The sequence below is a fragment of the Fusarium sambucinum genome, chromosome II (genome assembly GCF_050947815.1).
Source record: "Fusarium sambucinum isolate potato_lamoka chromosome II, whole genome shotgun sequence".
In the NCBI taxonomy this organism is placed as follows: domain Eukaryota; kingdom Fungi; phylum Ascomycota; class Sordariomycetes; order Hypocreales; family Nectriaceae; genus Fusarium; species Fusarium sambucinum.
Window position 1 is genome coordinate 5,842,157 of NC_139293.1, and position 22,152 is coordinate 5,864,308.

Below are 22,152 nucleotides of genomic sequence, written 5' to 3' on the forward strand. Positions count from 1 at the left end.
CTTTCTAGCTTTGCCAAATAGCTCATAATGAATGACGATAATGACAACGAAACTGTCTATACACGATAGCGCCTTGGCCCGAACCGAATCACTTCCCTGTGTGTTTATCACCATGGCGAACGCCAGTGACCTGATTCATCAAACATGCTTCCTATTTGTTACCTCATGAATCAACTATATACTTTCGCAAGCGCGAGTCGTCACAGGAAACCTTCCTTCCGGTCCATCTCTACAAAACAATCATCATCTTCAACATGAAATAAACAACAGGCATCGCAAGGTTTCCGCCCGTTTTCCTGGCACTCCTTAACTCCGGTTCCATGGGGAAAAGAAAAAAAGACATTAAATACTGAGTGTCAGGGTCGCCATTGGCTATATCCAATGCATACCTTTATCCTCGTAAGCTGGCATCGACTGAAGGATGCATCGTGGCTGAGAATGTCGTAGAATTGCGTCTCTGGTCGTTTAGGAAAAGGCGCTGTAGTCCTTGAGCGTCTTGCCGTCGCAGTCAGGAATCTTGACTCCCTTTTTGAGGTCGCGATCAATAGTCAAGAGACCCCACTTGTCCTCCCACTCCTTGCCCTTTTCGTTGTACCTCTCCTTCCAGGGCTCGTCGAATGCCTCAAACCAAAAGTAGTTGGTACCATTCTTGAGGGCCTGGCAAACCCAGTCCTCCATGAAGGTGTTCAGTTCATCAACGCCAGCGACTGAACCCTTAGTACAAGAAGTTGCGGTACCGCCGCAGTGGGTTCCACCACCAGTGGGCCAGCCCGTCTCTGAAATGATGTTCTTCTCCTTGTCCGACTTCCAAAATTGTCCATTGTTGTTCTTCCAAAAGCTGGAGGTCCAATCAGCTGCCTCATCGGCCTCGACGCCTGCAAAGAAAGGATGAATGTTGGCCATAATGTAGTCACTATCAGTGGCTAGCTCAGAAGTCCAATCATCGCCCAAATCCGAGGTGGCAACAGGCAGCTTCAGGCCCTTCTTCTTGAGCTTGGTGCGGGTGTCGGCCAGAATCTCTGACAAGGTGGTGATGTTCATCTCCTCTCGGAACAGGATCTCGTTGGCAATAATGATGCCTTCAAACGGGTCATCACCGTACTCATCCAGAATGTCCCACATTTGGCTCATCTGTCGCTCGTTGGTCGTCTCGTTCTTGTCCAACCAAACACCCATCCAGACCTTGGTGTCGTCAAGCTCCAAGCGCTGAATGGAGTGGATCAGCATCTGAGTTTGGTTACAATCTGTACCGTAGAGTCGGATCCTGTTGGTCAGCTGGCCCAAGATGGCAACGTCGCGTGTAATATTGTTCTGAGAGGGTGGGTTATGCATGCAGTCGGGATACTGAGAGTTGAGCGGGGTGTAGTCCATGCCAGGGAATACCCGGTGCAGATCAGGGTTGTTGAGAAGCTCCTTGATCTCGGCGCTGTTCTTGCCGAGATCGCCGTTCTTCTTCGTGTCGTCCTTAGCTGACTCTCCCTGATTGCTGCCACCCGCTCCTCCGCTTTCGTCCCTTCCATTGTTGACCATGCTACCCACGACGCCGCCCACAATGGCACCGACAATGACAAGGAATACCACAATGATGACGAGCCATTTGCACTTCTTGCTTCTCCCAGTGTCGTTAGCTGCCGAACCATAGTGCTTTTCACGTGCTGCATTCATTTCATAAGCTCCTCCTGTATCACATTAGCAACTACGCATTATACCAAGGAGGAAGTAAATACTAACCTCTACCGCTCATCAGGCCGCCAGCAGCCGCACCGCCAGCAGCCGCGCCACCTCCAACCGCAGCAGCAGAAGCAGAAGCACCTCTCTTTGCGCGGTCCGAGTTGGAGAGACTTAGCATCGAGTTTCGTTGACTCTTTCCATATACCAGTCCATCATCTCCGTCATCAACGATCTCATTAGGATTCACTACACCAAGATTGGCGCTACCGTTTCGTGAGTTGGTGTATCCGTGGTAGGGGTTGTCGACGTAAGGGTCACTTCCGTTATAATGGGATGTTGAAGACGAGCCTGGAGGTCCACGGGGCGAATCGTATCCGTAGCCGTAGCCGCCATTTCCTCCATGCGGATTCTGTTGTGTCCGCGATGGGGGTGGAGGCAAACGAGAGTGTTCCATTGCGCCTGTACCACTACTATAAGGATTACGGTTAGCAACGTTGTGTGCGATTCCTGTCTTTCTACCAGACGCCGACATTCCAAAATTATCTGCGACCGGTACAGTATGGAAGTTTGAATGATCTTACCCCAGATGTCCTCCTCCGCCACCCCCGTAGGTGTTGTAGCCCTGGTCGGCGTGGTAGTCACGGTCGCCTTGGTGAGGTGATGGGCGTCGAGGACTATCGTAGCCAGCTGATCCTCCGTAGGGTGAAGCCGAGCGACCTTGAGAATGGTATTCGTCGTAGCCGCCTTGCACACGGTTGTAGGAAGAATTGGGATGGGCGCTTGGGTGGTTCGATCTCGCGGGAGCGTCGTGGGCAGCGGTTTGCGAATAACTATGGGGTGGAGGAATGGGTCGCTGTGGCGAGGGATTGTAGTAGTTTTGAGAGTCGAGAGGTTCTCGCTCGTAAGGATCCCCGTGGTAATTCTGCATTGTGGATAAAGTATCCGTAGAAAGTTGGAGCCCAGCGAAAGAAAGTGGCAGAGTATCCGTCGATACTGGGGATTGCGACTCGAGAGCAGCCAATGCAATGCCAAGAGTATGGATGATGCCAGCAGCGGCGAGCCGCCTCAAGGTGATGGGGCTATTATCAAGTGGATCGGATGATGGTTTGTGGTGGTTTTAGCGACAGGAAGCGGAGCAAGACCAACAAATGCAAGGAATACAAGTGAGCGAGTGGAATAAAAAGACCGAGTCTTGAGCTATTGATTGACGAGTATGCGTACAGTAAATAAGATGAAAGGGAATGGAAGGGGGAAAAAGATGGAGGAGATGCAAGAGTCTTGATCTCAGTGCAACTTTGGGGCCGTTGCAAAGTTGGAAAGAACGAATGAGAGGATCAAGCAGCTTCTAGGGAGCCACACCGGATGCGGACCGATAACCTGGAATTGCCCTTTTTAGCGGGAGTTCCGCCCTGGACTCCCCGGCAACCGGCCCCTACAGCTACAATACAGCAGGTCAATAACCCCGGTAAGAGGCGGGACCCGTGACGCAGACGTTTTGGTCTACACTGTCTCCCCTCGACTTGTTGTCACTCTATTCTAATCGAAAGGAATACTTGATCATATTGAAAACGGTCTTTAATTACCAAATGAATCTTGTCTGGTGAAGAAAAACGAGACAAGAGGTTTTACAAGCACAGCCTCCTTCTCCCCCAAATCGGGTCGGGTCCAACGGCAGAAAACGAGGTTGGCAATGATCTAAACCATCTTAGTCGTCGGATGGTGTAAGAGAATCACCAACACGGGGTTGGTCAGGCAGCCTAGGTTGGTTTGCTGAGGGCTATTTCTATCGTGGATGCGTTGCGCGTCCTTTTTTTTTTGGACTTTACTGCCTCTCTCAAAACTTTGATCTATATTCGGAAACCGTCTTTTCAGCCAACTTCTTCCTGTCTAGACTAGTCTTTGTCCTTTTTAATCTAACATGGGAATCTATGTTTACGACAATAGCGTCGTCGTATTGAGACCTCGTTCGTTACATGAGGGTCATTCTGTAAGAGCATGGCACAGTAAATTCTCGACTTTAACCCCAGTACCCTCCCCAGGCTCCCCTACCTAGTCCATGGACGGCTCCTCTTGGTACTTGTACTTTCGCCTGTCGATTGACGATCAATAGGCCCAGGATCATGGAACGCGACAAAGCGATATAGGTCAATTAAACAGCGTATACTCTGTAGACTACAGAGTATATCCATTCCAGCATGCATTGCAATTTACAAAGCAATGCATTTCATATTGATGAGGCGGTACAGTATACATCCAACACAACATGGACAATTATTAATTAATGCAATACAAACATCGGGGCCTGGCTCGTGGCGTTATATTAATTTATCGCCTTAATTATCACCGACGGCACAGCGACTAAAATAAGACCCAGCACCGTTCGTTATATCACGTCTTCCCAGGCACTATGCTCAAATTGAATAATGCTCGAATTAACCATCGTCACTCGCCTTTTCGTTACCTTATTTGTTTGCGGACCTACTTATAACAATCAGCAGATTAAAGGATCCTCACTGACCCAGTCTTGCTCCCATTTTTTTTTGCCTTTACTCGGTGCGACGCTTTCATTTGATTGGTGATCCTGAAGTGTTTACTATGTATATGACACTTTTGTCGATCAAAAAGATCTGTGCTTGAACGATAAGACTTATGATAACGATCGCTGCAACATTGTACATGTCATCGACGATTGAGCCAGCCGTCCAATTACAGTCCAACAGAGGCTTCCTCAAAACATGTCAATTCTCTCTTCTCAAGCAAAGCACTAACAATTAAATAGTCTCGACGCCAGGCTTTTCTAACAGTGGCATGTCATTAAACTTAATACTTTAGGGCTGAAATAGCGCTATTCTCGTGACCAGATCAGTAGGCAATCGCGGCTAGAACTATGTCTAGCTTCAGCTCAGTTAAATCAGCCATGGACCCTTGAGGCTGAACAAAAGAGATCACGCGATAAATTAAGAAATGCTAGCACTGAGCCCCTATTCGGAGATTTCGAGACTTACCAAAGTCACCGCGGATTGCTAATATCTGATGGCAGGTATCTGGTCATGGTGTTTCGTACATCTAACTTCAATTTTTTAAGAAACTAACACTCTGTCAAGAGGCTGTCGTGGAACGTTACACTGAGCATATGCACATCATACCAATGCACGCCGTTGATACACAGTCAATTTTGACACCTAGAAATCACACCGGCTACTGATGTATCATCTGGTGTATAAGTTGTACGTGGTTGTTGTTTACTGTAGACCTGCGACATAGAATTACGCTCCAGGGTAGCCAACGTCGACCACATAAGACATCTACCTAGGTAGGTATGAAGCAATCCAAATCAAGGCTCGATGAATCCGACTGCTTTTACGTAATTGATCATGATGTCTGGTCTTGGTGATAGTTCTTCCAACTTTGGTACCACCTTGCTCCTTGCTTGCCATCCCGGATGCTCCGACTCGTATACTGTGCTTGGTGGCTTACATCTATTTATATGGTCGGATTCCAAGCCAACATGTGCTACGTTGAGTGCGACTATTAAGGAAGGAATGAAGTTACCTATTTGGCAGGGGGCCATGGATCTCTTGGTATTGTGCTCCTACACGTAGGATACAGGCCGAAACAAGAGTGATTCTTAGTTGCTGAGCACGATGGAGAATTCCCATTGGTTACCTGTCAAACAACGCCATCTCAAGTGTCTTCAACGTATAGACCACCAAGTAGAATAGCTTCTCTTCGCCGCAATCTATAATTACCTAGTAGACTAATTGTAGAACAGGGAAACCTAGCATGAGCCCTGGTTGTATATATCGCCATGTTAGATCAACCCGCTCATGTGATCGGATCTTTGAACAAACACTAGCTAGTCTAGTTCCGAAGAAAGTCGTTTTGTTCTCAACCTCGAAGCCGGCATCGCAAGGCCATACAAGCACGCATTCACCGAAATCTCACCATTGACCATGTTAGCCAAGCACATAATGACGTTGTACTCAAGGACTATCCTCCACAACCCCAACCAACGAGCTGGCGCGCGGAGCTCTACTCCGACATCCGCTCCACATATTATGCTCACCTGAATATCTAGGTCGATCGATTGCAAGTCGAAAAGTGGCATTCCTGTCTGTTTCGACTGCGATTTCTTCAGACATGCTCTTACTACTCTACGGACGGTAAGGCGAAGACGAAGGAGCCACTCATAATGGAAGGGCATGCTCCGATCTGGTCACCGTGATGTCATGTCGACGACTCTCAGGTGTTGATGTCATACATGTGAAACGACGGCATCATGAGGATTTATATGTTAGTAGCTTTGCAGCATAAAAGAGATGACTTTGTTCTCATCACTCTCACAATACCATCTCCGCAATCATATACCCCAAAGGATCCCTCGCCACCAACACACACACATCCAATCAAGACCTTCATCTCGTCAGTAATCATTATGTCTGTGAACCCCGAGTCCGCTACTCCCCAGCAGGGTGAGTTCCGCAGCAAGGTCGCTCCCGCCGAGCCTCTCATGAAGGGTGGTGTAAGTTGATCGTCATAGATATTTTTGTCGTCTCAAACATTTGTACTTACAACTTGTTCAGCACGCTCCTGGAGTCCTTGTTGGCAACGAGGCTGCTCCCGAGTTCCATGCTGAGATGCACCCTCCCGGTACAGCCCCTTCCGAGAACACCTTTCAACCCAACCCCGAGTCCGAAATCCCAGCTCAAGCCTCCGGTAACGAGGGCGCCGTTCCCGCGGCCGCAACTCTCAGAGGAGCTACTTCTGCCGACGTCCACACCGGTCTAGGCAAGCCCGCTTCTGGTCAGACTAGCCAGGAGCTGCACGGCACAGAGAAGAAGAACCGTTCCGGTCTTGAGGGCGTTGGTGCCAACCCTTCTGATCCCATCCACGACAAGGGCGCTGATCGGGACCACCCTACCAACTATCGTGGAAAGGGTGGTGAGAATGCGCTGGATTACGCTGGTGCTGAAGATCGTGAGCCTGCTAAGGCTGAGGAGGTTGCGAGCGAGCGTCGTTGAAAATTGTCTCCTGAGCGGACAAGAACTGTAGTAATAGCCACAGAGGCTTAATGAGTCAATGCCAATGATATGAACAACGATGACAATCTTGGAGCCATAGTGCATGTGAGCCTACGAGTGAAGACTACAAATCAGCAGCACTCATTGCAAGCTACGTTTGGAACAGATGCCCAACATATTGTATTTGCCAGAGTGAGCATCCGAAGGAATCGAGTGGGTTATGGAAGGAACTGATTATCGATCAGACCTCATTCATGTGGAATGCAGTTGGGGCGGCACTTGATTCTTTGCGGTGATCTCGTTGGGCATCAAGTGCCGATAGTGCGTTAGTTTTTGAAACATGAACATTATTTCTTAGATAGGCTTTTATGGGACCAAATGAGGTTTCATGAGTTTTACAGCCTGATGTAGCCCTCGGCCCTGTGTCTTGCAATATCAACATCCATTCAGTGTTCAAGAATGCCTCGTAGTCGGCCCTGAAATCGCAGGAGCATGAACCTTACCGTTGATGTTACCTTGATCGTCGTCTCCCCCTTCACAAAAAAATCAATTCTGTTCTCGGTATGTGCAGCATTTAAGACAATCCCTGCTACGGCGCCTCCAACGGTCCCTGTATCTCTACCGTGGGGGGAAATAGGCGAGACTCGATTGGCAGTGATTGATGATCAGAGTCAGGGTGACTGAAATTGTGAGAGTTTGTGTCGGAGTTGAGAAAGTAAACTATCTACTGGTATGAATGAACAGAACAGTCAAAATGTCATTAAGAAGACTGTCTTGGATAGCCGTCAGCATCTTATCAATATTTACAGGTCTGGACATCTAGGAATAGGTGAGTTAGTAGGTTAGTACTAAGTTTTCTCTTTCCTCGTTCACAGTTGTACATACATCTCCTCATCTTGACCTCGGCTGCAACGGCAGTTCTCGTCGAATCTGGATTAGATACTTGCCTACTAAGGTAGCCATGCTGTATCCACAGCCACGCGCCATGCTAGATATTAATCTTGATCTTAATCTTGTTCAGTGACGTACATGTATGTCTGAAGGATTCACCTATCTCAAACCTAACTACACCACCTCAACTAGTCTAGGTAGTTTGGAATCCTACTCGGCATTCTTTGTTCCTCGACAACACACCACATGTACGAATACTGCATCACCAAGTGAAGCTCTCTGCCTGGGCACTCCATTGTTTATTCCCCCCTTCAAAGAATACAATAACCGTCGTGCCCTCAACCAATCAAGAATCTTCATCCCGCTCAAAGATCCTCTCCATGCCCCGGGAGCTACACAAACTAGAACTAACTAGCCACGCCAAAAACGTCTCCCCGTTGATCCATAACATACCGCTCGCCTCGACTAAACGCGGAATTGTGATGTATTAATAATGAGCTTCTTCATCTAGTTAGACCTGACGTGCCCAAGAGAGCAAGTCCCACGGGAATACTGTCTCATTCTGCCCGAAACACAACGAGGCGTCTTGTCTTGGACCTCAAGAATTGCTTCATTCCAATTCTAAGGGATGGGTCTTTTTTATTTTAAATCGTGTCGGTACTTGACTAAGTGGTGACTCTTGTCCTTGGCACAAGGCATCCTATCCAAACACGCCCACATTTGTCCTCTCCTTTTTCCCTTTCAAGGTACCTTGACTTCAAGGACTGTACGCTCGCTGTATGTGGGCACTAGGTACTTCCCTGGCTACTGTACAGCACCTGGAGGTAGGTATTTAATGTAACCAGTAGCGCTTCTATCGCTTCTATCGTCAAATCATTTCACATAATGCTGCGTCTCAGCCCATACTAAACGCCGCTGACGTTGAAAGATCCTGCACCCTGACTCTCCTAGCCAGGCACGCTACGGTAGGGGTTGCAAATTCCCTAGGCACTCCAAGTGCCGAGTTGCTCCTGGGGTTCGCAGTACCCATTCCCTGCCTACATTACCAGAACGGCTTCTCGTCTCTGCACAAGCTTCTCCTCACTTCCAACCAACTACCACTCCGAGCTGAACCTCATACGACGAACCGTGTTTGTTTGTCTGTTTACTCGTTTCTTACAGCAATCCGGTGGGACCCGAGCCAACCATAATCATGGAGATCCAATTCTCGATACCTATCAACGGTGGGCGCAACGGTTCAGCTGGGTAAGCTACGAAACCCTGTCGCACATGGACCCTTCCTTCATTCAACAGTACAGTATACTGCAGTACAGTACAGCTGAAATGAGCTGAGCTGACAATTCCTTTGTCCTTCTAGTTCTACATCGGCATCAGCCTCTTCCACTGAGAGATCTGCAAATGACACCGCTGCCCGTGGCGGTGGCACTCATCGCTTTGCGCTTGAGACACGGGCCCGGCATACTCGGCGCAGCTCTAGCAGAGCTCGTACAGGATGTGCCACATGTGAGTTTACTGTATATTCATTGTTTACGGGTCGCTGACTATTTATTAGGCAAGTAAGTATACTATTTCTGTCGGGTTTTGCATTGCTCGCGAGTCATGTGACAGTTTGGGGGGCTCATCACTAATACATTCTAGGAAGCGACATGTTAAATGCGACGAAACCAAGCCATCATGTCTCAACTGTTTGAAATGGAGGGGCTCTTGCGACGGCTACGCTGATGCTTCAGCTCCTCCGTCTGAAGCCACTGCCACAGAACAACGACCACGCCCTGCTACATCAAGGTCAAAACCGTCTACGAACTCTTCAGCCAAGTCTCGGGCAGCTCCGAAAATAAAAGTTAGCACAGGATCTACGGCCGTTACTGCGAGGGTACCGACGATCCCGGAGGAACCTTCAATCAACACCATATGCTTTACAAGCAGTGAACAGCGATCCTACTTCGACGAATGGTCTTCCCTCAGTGTCACCTTCCTCAGCGGAGGTCTAGGCGATTCGCGGTTATGGACTACAACGATGCCTCAACTTACACTACAGGAACCTTCATTGCGATATGCTGCCATGGCAGTTGGCGCATTGCGCAAGTCCTCAAATGTCGAGTTTGAAGCATCTTCCCCCGGGAATGAGCTCGCCGGCAATAACAAGCACTATCTCAACGCAATTGTCTACTACTGCGAGGCTCTGCAATTACAGGCCAAAGCTAGGCCAACAAAGGAAGGCTTGCGAACAGCTTTGTTAGCATCCCTCCTCTTCATCTGCTTTGAGACGCAACGAGGCAACATGCCAGCAGCTCTCAAGCACATCATCCACGGCTTCAGCATGCTCAATGAACTGGCAGCATGTTCAGACAAAGCCCCCAGTCTCGTCAGAATTGCACCAGCACCTCCTGCGCTTGTTCAGGAGATCTTGGACTGCTATAAGCCCCTGGAATTGCAGTCGCGGTCTTTCATGGGTTCCTATAAGAAGTTCTTCTTTCCACCTAAGCCACCTGGTGTTGTGTCCAATAAAGCTCCTCCGAACCAGGCTTCCAGCCCTCAGAACATGTCTAGTCCAGTGAGCCAACCTGGTACACCATGGGCGGGCGCGACTCCGGGCCAACAAAATTCTGTTGGTTTGCCAAGTCCTCAGAGTCAAGCAAGTCCACAGGCAATGCCAAACCAACAGACACCCCCGCGAGCAGCACCACAGAGACCGCCAGGTATTGCACCTTTCACCAAACACTCACCCTACTTTCGACCCAGGCAGACCAACATTACCGTTATCGATGATATGCCAGCAGCTTTCAGCTCGTTGGATGAGGCCCATGGCTACTGGACTTTACTACAAAGGTTTATGGTCCAGTACATTCCTCTTCTGACTATGACAACGGCGCAGCTCGCTTTGCCAAAGGTCAAATACAGGGATGAACTTTTAGCCAAGTTGTCCAGTGTGCGACAAAACCCACGAATCGCCAAATTCTTGGAGGATTCAAGATCATGGCTCCATCGATGGTCAACCTCGTTCAGCCCTTTGCTCCAAACTGTGTCGGATAATCGACAGAGCAACTCACAGTCTTACCTAAACGCCATCAATTTACACATTGAGTTCCTCATCCTCTATGTGTATACATCCATGCCACGATACTCAGGTCTCGAAACAGCCAAGGATCTTACGCCGCAGTATAGCCAGATCAATGTCATCGCCGAGACACTAATTGCGTCTCGTCCCAACTGTGGCTTCGCGATGGACTCCGGCTGGACATGGCCGCTCTTTGTGTCGGCTTTCGGGTGTCGAGATAAAGCCGTCAAGGAGGACGCCATCCGTATCCTTGGAAAATATCCTATTCGAAATGCCTTGCGCGATAGCCGTGTGTTCCGCGCAATTGCGCTCAAGAATTGGGAGGTTGAGGCGATGAACGCCATGGAGGATGACGAAGACGAGCAGTGGCTGCGGCTCAGGAGAAGAGAGTTGGTGTTTGAGGATCTCGGTATGAACATTATCTTCCGTTATGCAGAGAAGAACCCAATGACTGAGGAATGGGATCTTGTCGAGGAGGTGGCGGCCTTTATGGTTGGCGAGGATGGACAATTGGATTGGCATAGACAACCGATCTCCGAATCCATCTCAATTCTATCGGGGGTATGTTAGTGGAGGAAGGTTGGACATGGTTCTATGCGGAGCAGGAGACGGAGCCTGCATTGGTTTTTAGATAAGCGTAGGAGTTCTGGCGTGCGTGCTTTTAGGCTGCGATCAACCAGATATATTATTATCAAGGCAACAAATGAACACGAATGGTTGCGATTACATGTCCTGAGTGATATCACTCACTCGAAAATAGTCGCTTTGCAGGAGCTCGCACGGGTGTGAAGTATTGAGGAGTGTAACATCCAGATATTGATGTTTTGTTTTCGGTATGCCCAAGTGGTGCGCTTTTGAGGGTATTTTGACATTACTGATGCACCTCTGACCGGTGATTTGTGGTATGTATTACCAAGTGAAATCGTTTAGCAACCAAACAACAACATCATGACAATCTCTAATAAATCGATTAAGTGAAAATAAAGACACAAGGGTTATTTCCAAGTCTTATAGCATCGAATAGTTGATAATAACCTCATTAATATTCGTTGTTCACTTCAACTGCCATGTGTAGGGTACCTCGGCGCATGTGCCGAGGTAGCCGGCCTCAGGCACGCGCCACCTCCACATTCTCGACAGCAGAGGTGACGTGCCTCGGAGTGAATTGGCGGGCAGCCCCAGGGACTGAGCTGGCTGACCAGCATCCCATCCATAATCAAATCAAACTCAATACAACTGAACTCAATACACAAACATCGCCCACCGCCTTTCAACATCACCGCCATCACTAAAAACCTGCGTCTTCAACTCCTATTGACGCGTCATGGCTGGTGACTGACCGAATTACTCGCTGCTTCAACATCACGCGCGCATCTCCTTTCTATATCATACCCTATTCCCAACAACGCCGACATGGATCCATCTTTGACGCGCGATCTGCCGAATTCGGCTCCTAATTCTACCAAGATACCATCTCCCTCTACGGCTTCTAAACAGTCACCGCGACCAGGAATCGGACGCATTCTATCATTACCTCCACAATGGCTCTCCATGTATGATGAGTTTATAACCAAGAACGCTGGTCAAGTCTCGCAGATTGAGAGCGCTCTACGGAGTTTGACATATATAATTCCAGGTGAGCCAACCTGAAAGGCAGTCTCATTACAAGAGCAATATCTAATCACTGCCAGGCCGATTCCGCGATGCCGAAATCGCATCCGAGTCGATTCATTCGGGTGTTCAACTCCTATCACTATACCATGACTCTCTACTTCAAAAGGCTATCGCACGTCTGCCAATGGCCAGCATGCCATCGGCGCATGCTCGATACACACGATACTGGACCCAAAGGAGTGGCGCATATCGAAGAATAGCCATGTTTTTGCAGATGATCATCTATACAGAGATGTTATGGGAGATGACGGCCAAGCGAAAGGGTGGCGAGAAGTCCCGGTGGAAGGTGGTCTTGCTCCTCGAAGCACTAAAGGCATTTTGCCGGCTTTTGCTCCTGCGCATTACCAAGTCTCGACCACTAGTCACGCCGGTGTTGCCGGAGCGGGAGCCTATCCCCGAAGACGCAGCAGCTGCAGAAGAGGATGAAGAGATTGCGTATCGAAGTGAGAGCGAGCTGATGGATGAGATATCGGCGGACGGATCAGGATCTTCGCAGTCGTCGAGACCTGCGCACGAGCGCGAGTGGAACATGCCCCGAACGGGTATGAGCCTGCCATCGCTGCCTACTGGAGGAGATATCAGCTCCTACTTGCTGGGTCGTGTGTTGACCGCTGATGACATTAAACCTGCGACTAAGCTGCTCAACCAGCTCCAGGGCAGCAGCCACGGTGCCGAGATTCTGCAGATCTTGTCGCCACTCATCTACGCTGCCGCCATGGCTCACAACATCAGGCGTGGAGGGGACAAGAAAGCTTGGACCCCCTGGATGATCGGATTTGCAGTCGAGTACGCGGCCCGACAACTGAGGGACCGCGGTCTGCGGACTACGTCCCTCGAGCGTGAAGAATGGAACAAGCGTGGGTGGGCCATGGGTTGGTGGGCTATGAGGGGTGCCGCCTACGAGAACATCACCAAGGGCGTTGTGGGAGGAGTTAGCAAGAGAATGCCCTCATTCATTGGAGGTATCCTTGAAGACTACGAGTACTTGTGGGAGAATTACTACTTTAGCACCAGTGCATAAGAAGCACAGCGGCGCAGCAGATCATTTGTCTCGAGTACAATGAACGTTAATAGTTCGCCGGGATTTGTCAGTTCACGAATCTGGCATAATACAGGGATGGACGTTTTGGATCCTCTCTTGCTCAACCAGCAAAACACAATAGAGAACCAGATCGGAAGGTGGAACAGGATGGGCAGGTTGGGAGCTTTGATCTTGTGGCTATTCTGGACCCGTCTGCCGATTTGGATAACCACATTCGCGCCGGTGTTGCACGATTGCTTTTTCAGCTGCCCGTGCGGTACCTAAAAGTGTTGGGAGGCCCTCTCCGATCAACGTCGGGCGATCGAACAGAGAATTCTGTTTGCCGGCTGGCAGTGTTCTGTTTACATTACTCAGCTATTTAGCTTTTCTTTTTACTTTTATGGCGATGCGTATAATGTTATGCACTTGTATAGTTAATCAAATGGCATGGGCGTTTGGGTATGACATAACTGCTTACAACTACAAACCTTTCTAACAACAACAACTGCGAATGGGCTTTCGCTTTTTTGCCTTTTCTTTTCATTAATTAATTCGAGATACGAAATGCAACCCTGAGAAAGACATCCCATCCACCTCCCAGACTAGGATCGAGACTAGACATGAATGATGCTTTAGGCGAAAAAGGGGTGTGCATACAGTCCCACTGGGCTGTGCAACGCTCGGCCGAGAACGAGCCTCCACCATGTATCTATGTACTGTAAGGTATCCATCCGTACAGCATCAACGATTGTGAAGAATGAGGAAAACTCAAAAGAAAAGAGACCCCTGGTCTTTTCAGGGTTTCTGGAAAAAGCACGGAGCTTCGGGGTGTATGTGGAGGAGAAGGATGCGGCGGCCTTTGAGCCGGTTGTTTGGAGGCGGGTTTCAAGTTGAAGTTGAAGGGGTGTCTGGTGGGCTGTTGTTTTCTACTGCATTCTGTCGTATTGACAAGAGAGAATTCTTTCATGGTATACGATGTACTCGTGAAAGGCAAGAATCGACAAAGAGACGGTGAAGAGATGTGTACAACATCATTTCGCAAGAAGAATTTGCAGTGTAACGCGGTACCTTGCATACAATGATATTTGGCTGTGCTATATATATATTCGAGGTCCCCAGCTGCCATTTTAAATCGCAGGGTTCGGCGCTATATTGCTCTTTTGGTATAGAAACGTTCTGTTCATCTGGCAGGGTTGCTTGCTAACGTTGCCCATGTCTTAGCAGAGCTGTCATCCCCTATTTCGTACATGTTGTTTTCTCTCTTTTCCAAATGGATACATTCTTATCTCCGCGGTATTGTAGCTGGTACTTTGGTACAGTACGCCTTTAGACAAAATGTTGGTAAGTTAGTAGGTACCCAAGTCAAGAATGGTGAAACGTGGAACGTTGAATTTTTCCCTTTTCTCGGTAAGGAACTAGGGCTGAAATGGGCAATTCGGGAAGACTAGTACGCCTAAAGTTGGGTTCGATGATAGACTTACCTCAAACGCAGTGCGTACCTGGCAAAGGTGCACAGAGTTTCGCGAACTTAAAAATAACAGAGGCTGTGGCAGAGCAGCAAGATTTATTAAGCATACCTACCAAGGCAGAGACACAAAAACGCCCACATGAAGCATCAAGGAGAATGTACTTTGTAGATACAGGCTAGTAACCAGCAATCGGGTAGACCGCAAGATGCTGGTGCATATGATCTGCTTTTAAAAACGGCATGGGCCCGCGCTTTGATGATGTTGAGCGCGTACCCTTAGACTGGAAGAGTGAGTTTGTGGTTGCACAAGCCGATCAAGTGTTCATAAGCAGTGACAAATCTCAACGGATAGTCGCTTCATACAAGTCCATTGGGGTTACAGAAAACATGATGCTAGTTGCCCAAGAGATAGAATAATTTGGTCACTTTATGTCACATCAGATCCGTTATTAGACTATCTATTTTCTGTACCCTTAGCTTGGGTCATACGTTTTCTGCTGGGTTTATCTTATGCGAATGCCCTCTGGGTAAAATTAGAGCACGGATGCTCAGGCTCGGCAACTATGCCTATAGCGATATAGTACCGTTGATCGGGGTTCATGTGATGATGATGACATGTAACCTTTGGTCCCTGACTAGAACGGATAGGGACAGAGTTCAAGGACCAGTCACGATGCAGGTAGTACTGTATGTACTCTCTTTGTACGGAGTATCCGTAGGACGCCAACAATTGAAATGGATATCATAAATGAGTGGGCTGAATAGGGTAAGGTAATGAATGAGATGAGATGTTTGCCTAGCTTCAATTTCCATCGGGGCCGACATAATCGTTGTCAGACGGGATGCTACAGTTCCATTGTCCTTGTCATCATCCATAATTATCCATAATCATCATCACCCAGGGTTCTCATGATCGTCCTGTCTTTGCTCCTTCTTTGCGGAACTGATCCGAGTTCAAAGCCGTTAAAAGGGGGCGAGGCATGGGCTTCGTGATACGCGAAATGATGCAAGTAAGAACAAAAGCCGGTCTGGTCTGCTTCTCGAAGTCGGTCGGGCCCTCTCCTCCACTGCTGGCTGTATGTATTACTGGGTCTGATGGAGCACCGGTTGCAAATCTTCTTTATTTTTAATCTCACATGATTGGCAGCGGAAGATTTCCTTGTCGTGCGGGAAGAAGCAGTGTGTATGTAATAACTCTAGAGGCTGAGGCTGATGAAAGGTATTGAATTGGGGGCACGTTGGGTCTTGACAAGAGTCAGGCAATTTCCACATCTGCCGTGTCCAGAAGTTCACCCCTGAACATTCAAACTTAGTCGTCCATTTAATGCCCGGGAAGTTGGCTGATTGAATTCGTCTGCAGAGCTGTTCCGCTCCGCGCGCTCGCTTTCTGTGGTTCGCTTGAAAAAGGGTTTCGCTCAGAGATTCTGTCCATCGTTCGTTGGTGGAGCAGAGCCAAGACGGGTAGAGATAAATCAGCAATGACGATGATGACACAACTACTACTAAACTTTCACCACAACGGCTTTCCGACATTGTATCTTTTAATAACACTTCTGTACCGTGGATAAGAAACCAAAAGAGGCCCGGGCTGATGAAAGAGGCGTCAAAGGTGCGACGCGACACAAAGTTGCAGTGCAGACACGATGGTGCCATAATCGATAACCAGCCTAACTTGATCAACCAACCCCAACCCCAGCTCCAGCTTCAGCCCCAGAAGTAAGGACCTGGCCTCCCCATTACGAAAGGGAGTCTGTACAGACAAGACAAGACAGTACAGTAGAGGATTGACTGACATGTGAATCGGCATATGTCATGATCCATGCTTGATTTACCAACGGTCGCCTTTTGCTTTTGACCAGCAGAAGCGAAGCGAGATCAAGTATCTGTAAAGGCGACTCTGATTGAAGCAAACGACCCTTGTTCGTATAAGGCCATGAAAATCGCAACATTCGAGCCAAGGATGGATGGAGCTCCTTTTCCTCCCCCCTCTCTTGTCGGGGCACGGCTTCCCTTTGGAACCAAGACCACTACGTTTAGCAGTGGCTGATTGGCGGAAAACCGTTTCGAAACGCTCGACAGGCGGCGTCAACGGGCATAAGCCATAACCAAAGGGTCGCCATCCAACAGCAACAGAAGCGGTGCAGCAAGAGGTAGATAGACCCTGGGTATTCCTTGCTGAATGCTTGTCGCATGTTTCAGGTAAGCATTCTGTTACAATGTGTGTTCCGTCCTCCAAGACAGATAAGATCAGATCAGCTCAGCTCAGCTCAGCTCAGCTAAGCTCAGCGTGTGCTACATGTGGTACAGCATTTTCTATCCTTGGCCTTGGTGGCTCAAGAGTCGTGCGGGTAAACCCCCGATCTGATTGCCCGATGATCCTAGAAATTGCAAGAAAACGTGGTGATCTCCTATCGTTCCTTAGCTAGCGAGCAGCTTTGAGATGACGGGACGTGCGACGGAGTAGACTACCTTGATCGAGCCAAATCCCGTAGTGACGAGGAGGAATTGGGAAACGAACAGCCTAGGATCAGCAATCGGGTGTCTTTTAGTACCGCCCGGTTAGTAGTCAGTGGACGTTTGAAATCATTCATTTGTACTCTGTACATCAGAGTCCATCCGTAAGGATAATGGGGACGTTAAATGGGGTTTTCCTGCTGTGGGTCAATTGATTGTGTCATGGTAAATTTATTATGCATGCGCCTATTACTATTACTATCGGATGAGAACAGCTTCATGGTAATCTAGAGTGACAGTGCCGAACATGATCCATCCCATGGCGTTTTCCCTTTTGTCTGTTACTGAACCTGAACCTGCAGCCAAGCTTCCCTCTGCGCAGGACAGGGGCTCTGCTTTGGCTCCCAAGAAGAGAAGAGATATTGTTGTTTGTGCCATCAAAAAGCAAAAGACCACTACTATCTTTAGAGTCAATAAGTAGTAAAACAGAGAGAAGTATTGTGTTGGATGTAATTAAAATACTGGCGTGGTGCTGAAGAGTATGGCGTAGCAATACATGTTTGTGCACGAACGCTCGCTCGCACTATTGTTTCTTGTCTGTCACAAATAACTCTCAACTCACTCAACGCCTTTGACCTCTGAGACTAATTCATGTCTGTGCAATCAATCATGCCCATCCCATCCTATCTGCTATCCTCTTTAGAGCATTGTCTCGAGCACTGGGTGTTGCCTTTGGTTGACTTGTCTTGGTTAGGCTAGATTGGTTTCTGCTGCAGGAGCCCCTGTCCTAGGCTCCTGGCTCGTGGTTAACCCCTGATGCCGTTCCAAAGTGGGAATTGGCCCAAAGAAAGCAGGGATACTCCTGGCTGATACTATCAGGTCCCGCTTGTCGGTCGACGGCGCGAGAGGAGATCTTGTTGTCATGACGCTCCCAACTAAATGAGATCGTGATGAGGTAGGCAGGTAAGCTTAATCAGTGTAGAAAAGCTATCTGTATACCAAGGTACTCAAGATACATGCTGAGTAGTCCACCCACAGGCTAGCGTTTAATCATGACAATAGGTAGCACAATTGAAACATACAGAGACAGAAGGCACATTTCTCTATCGTCCATTTAGCTGCTCTAATACATTGTCTCTTGAAAGGACCCATCCACAAACACCAGGTAGTATCCGTCAGCAGAACAGGGAAAGCTCACCACATCGTATCAGTTGCAATCATCCAGTCAATCCTTTCCTGCACGTCACGTCACTCTACCTGCCACGCTGTAGTACTTGTCGATTCTATCTTACCAAGGTAGACCTTGGATCTTACCACGATCCCACCGGATGCTTTTCTCCTCCACATACAGTTTTCATTCACCATATTCTCTTCCCATTTACACTCTTTCTTTGTTCGAGAAATGAACCTGGCATTTTAGGCTTCCTGCTGGCTGCCGACATCTTCATCTCCGCCTAGGAAGTTTATTAATTCTTGTGAAACTGTGGCCCAGAGACTGACTGCTCGGGGCTTGGGAGAAAGAACCCAAAAAAAAAAAAGAAGAAAAAAAGAACTGGTCATCTACGGACAAGACAGGACAGGTACAGATATAGGTACAGGGCCCCAAAAAAGACCTCAACAGCAAGGTACCGGAGCCTAATCAGAGCGCGGATACATTAGTACTCTGTACCCAGTTACGACCAGAAAAACATCCCAGCACAGGCCCATATTTGGTTGGCTTTAGCTTTCTTTCCCGTCTCTTTCCCTCCCCACCCGGGTCAATCCATTATTCTACTGAGTCTACTCTGCTCCTTTTTCTCTCTCTTTTAGGTCCCAGTCCTAGTTTCGTGGGTTTGGCTGTGTCTGTGTTGGTGGTGCTAGACCACAGCTTGAAGCACGGGACTCAGAACAAGCCTGCCCGCCCCTCCTTCAGCGCAGGCCTCTTGCCTCCTACGGGTACAGACAGCAGCCCCCAGAAGCTTACAGCGCCTGCAGCCCGGGCCTTGGATCCATCTCCATCCTCTCTCGTCTCTCAAATCATACCCCCCTGCGCACAACAGCAAGATACAAAACACCACAGGCGATCATTAATTAATTACAATACTGTCGGAGAAATAACCTGACCACACACACGCCCACGCCCCTTCCTTAGGCTATCCTGTCTAACCCAGCTTTCACTCACTGATTGATTGTCCCGTCCATCTCTCTTTCCTCCACATAGAGTTCCCGGCTCTTGTACTGTATCCGTACCTGTCTGCCTCTTTCCCAGCAGACAGGACCCAGCACGGTATCTCCAGCAAGAGAGCAAGCACCCCTGGTCTAGCTTCGTTCCTGTCTCCTACCTTGCCTTGCCTTGTGCCTGGACCAGCCAACGTCTGCGCTTGTATTTACTCCTTCTTACACTACCCTCCCATCCCCCATCCCCTTCCCACCTCTTCCGTCGTCTCTTCACAACTCCAAATCAACCATCACCAACATTTCTTTCTTTCTTTCTTGTTTCTTTTTGCTTCATATCCACTCTCGCTCAAAGGTCTTGGGACCTCCAACTTTCGCTCTTGTCACTCGCTGTTTACTCGTTCCCGGAATCTGAAAGATCCAACCAACTCTCGCTACCCCGTGCCATCAGCTCATCGCCCAAGGCCATCACATTCGCTTCAACAACCACTTTATAATCAATCCGCAACCTGAACCGTTTAGCAAGGAATAGAATCATCTCGCAAGATTCTGTTCTGGCTCATACTCTATTCACCAACTCTTCCTCCATGTGAGCGGAGCCCATGGATCTAAGACAGAGCCAGCACCACACCAATACTTCTCAACAACAGTTAGAATTTCAGCAACACAACATGTCGCAGCAGCCAAGCCCTTCGGCTCAACAGGCCCACGATGCCAACCCTCAGGACGTCCTCGCCGAGGCACGCAAGAATCTACAGTGCCTAATTGACTCAGGCCTGTCCAAGGAACTGCTGCACCAGCTGGTCGACGGGAGCCAGGCTCTCAATCTTAACCTCAGCGCGATGACTGCCATGCAAACCATGCCCGCGATTCCATCTCAATCTCAGCCTCATTCTCAGACTCAGTTCAACCAGCAACCCAGCAACCCGAATCAAAGCGCTAATACAGCTTCGCTTGCTCCTCCGCCCCCAATGCGATGCCCTCCCCCGCCCCCCATTGCATCGAATGTGCCTAGTCTTCAGACCGTTACAATAGCTCCTTCTCGCCGTTCATCGACTGCGACGACCCCAACCCCGTCCGTTGAGATTAAGCATGAAGTTCTCTCCGAGGACGTGAACTGTGCGTTGTTCCCACCCGACATGTGGTGTCGACTCCCTAGCCCTTTAGCTTTACTGACATGTATGCTTACAAAGATCATGATACAGCCATGTTCCTCCCCCCTCAGGTCGCGTTCAGCCATCGTCCTCGTATCTCCGTCTCTTCGACAAGCTCTGGATCCTCAGGCCATGCGTCGATCTGGTCAACCAACTCGGGACAGTCAGCGATGTCATGGCAATCTACTTCCACCTGTAACCGATCACAGGCGCCGCTTCCGATTCCCCCTTCCAGTTCCATGAACGGTCTTAGCCCTATGAGTGCCCCGGTAGGTACAGCTGGCAAGACAAACATCTATTGGTGCACCTCCTGTGAAACGAGCTTCAAGCGCAAGTACGACTGGAAGCGCCACGAGGACGAGTTTCACGAGCGCTGGCGCAAGTACCCTTGTCCCGAGCCTGGATGTAACCGCAGTTTTTGGGGGTCCAACTCGTTCAACCAGCATCACAAGCAATGCCATGGCTGCAAGACTTGTCCCCACGCCGAGAAAGTCGTCAAGTTTCTTCGAAAACGCAAGTACTGGGCTTGTGGCTTCTGTTCTGCTCTTCACCCAGCTCGCGAGCGCCATGTCGAACATGTTGCCCGCCACTTTGAGTCGGGCATGACGAAAGGCGACTGGATGCACTCGCGTGTTGTTTATGGTCTCCTGCACCAGCCTCTGATCCACGAGGCTTGGGACGCGCTTGTCGTTAGCAAGCAGCCCGAGTACAACGGACGACGACCTCAGTTCAGTTGGCACCCAAGCAAAACTGGTCGTGCACAAGGATTCCTCGAGAACGAGAATCCTGGCCAGCTTCAAGATCTTCTTGAATTCTTTTCTGGCGATGAGGGTGAAGCGCAGTGGATTGTCAGCGTTGCTTATGACCTGGCCGATATTGTTCTCACCTCAGCGCCTATCCCCTCGCCGCAGTATTCTCATGCCTCTCTTGGACCCCAAGGTTTTGGACACGATCCTCGCATGTCATTCATGCCACTGCCCACTCAAGGCCACCCAGGTCACCAGTCTTTGATGCCTTCACCCGATCCTCAACAGACGCCATTCACTACACCTTTCCGAAATACGATAATGGTGCCTTCCCAACAATTCACCTCGCCTTCAAGGCCTTCGCCTGCATCGTCGGCTCACTCACCGTTGGGGCCATCAACATCACCACTGATGCCTCCGCCAGCACCGTCGCCTTTGGAAAAGCGTGAGCTTCCGCTACCACCTCCACCTCAATCCCAAGGACACGAAAACGGCGAATCGATGATGGATTTCGAATATTCACCGGCCCCTGTAGTGTTTGATGATTGGGAGAGTCTCACAAGCGCTGTTATTGAACAGCCTGGCCAACAACATAACGGACCACCAGCCGACTGGGGCATGGTGCAGTATTTTAACGACCCCCGGGTCACCTCATGAGCTCAGGCTCAAGCCACTCTTTGACACTTTGGACTTTACCGAGCCAATTGCTTTATTGTCTACCCAAATTTGGGTTTGCCACGTTTTTCCTTGAATCGAACATTATCGACATGCTGCGAAAGCTATCCCTGTGCAAGCATTTTCCTTTTCGTTTTGTTTTTCTTTAGTAGATAATGATAATAC

General features: G+C 49.1%; 5 protein-coding genes across 5 annotated transcripts; 4 read left to right on the forward strand and 1 right to left on the reverse strand.

The window, feature by feature from the left end:
* Nucleotides 1-465: 465 nt before the first annotated feature.
* FSST1_008922 (glycoside hydrolase superfamily) lies at nt 466-2,599 on the reverse strand (the record flags this gene model as incomplete). The annotated part of the gene is made up of 3 exons (XM_083225851.1): nt 466-1,679; nt 1,732-2,141; nt 2,253-2,599. The coding sequence occupies 3 exons, from the start codon at nt 2,597-2,599 to the stop codon at nt 466-468; spliced, it is 1,971 nt and encodes a 656-aa protein (XP_083084883.1).
* Nucleotides 2,600-5,811: 3,212 nt separating this feature from the next.
* On the forward strand, nt 5,812-6,692 carry FSST1_008923 (uncharacterized protein; the record flags this gene model as incomplete). The annotated part of the gene is made up of 3 exons (XM_083225852.1): nt 5,812-5,834; nt 5,989-6,193; nt 6,255-6,692. 3 exons carry the CDS (start codon nt 5,812-5,814, stop codon nt 6,690-6,692), a joined length of 666 nt encoding a protein of 221 aa, XP_083084884.1.
* Nucleotides 6,693-8,775: 2,083 nt separating this feature from the next.
* FSST1_008924 (Zn(II)2Cys6 transcription factor domain-containing protein) lies at nt 8,776-11,211 on the forward strand (the record flags this gene model as incomplete). The annotated part of the gene is made up of 4 exons (XM_083225853.1): nt 8,776-8,828; nt 8,941-9,086; nt 9,136-9,139; nt 9,222-11,211. The coding sequence occupies 4 exons, from the start codon at nt 8,776-8,778 to the stop codon at nt 11,209-11,211; spliced, it is 2,193 nt and encodes a 730-aa protein (XP_083084885.1).
* Nucleotides 11,212-12,054: 843 nt separating this feature from the next.
* On the forward strand, nt 12,055-13,336 carry FSST1_008925 (peroxisome membrane protein; the record flags this gene model as incomplete). The annotated part of the gene is made up of 2 exons (XM_083225854.1): nt 12,055-12,277; nt 12,333-13,336. 2 exons carry the CDS (start codon nt 12,055-12,057, stop codon nt 13,334-13,336), a joined length of 1,227 nt encoding a protein of 408 aa, XP_083084886.1.
* Nucleotides 13,337-20,083: 6,747 nt separating this feature from the next.
* FSST1_008926 (uncharacterized protein) lies at nt 20,084-21,969 on the forward strand (the record flags this gene model as incomplete). Its single annotated transcript, XM_083225856.1, has 2 exons — nt 20,084-20,531; nt 20,606-21,969. The coding sequence occupies 2 exons, from the start codon at nt 20,084-20,086 to the stop codon at nt 21,967-21,969; spliced, it is 1,812 nt and encodes a 603-aa protein (XP_083084887.1).
* Between the last annotated feature and the right edge of the window lie 183 nt (nt 21,970-22,152).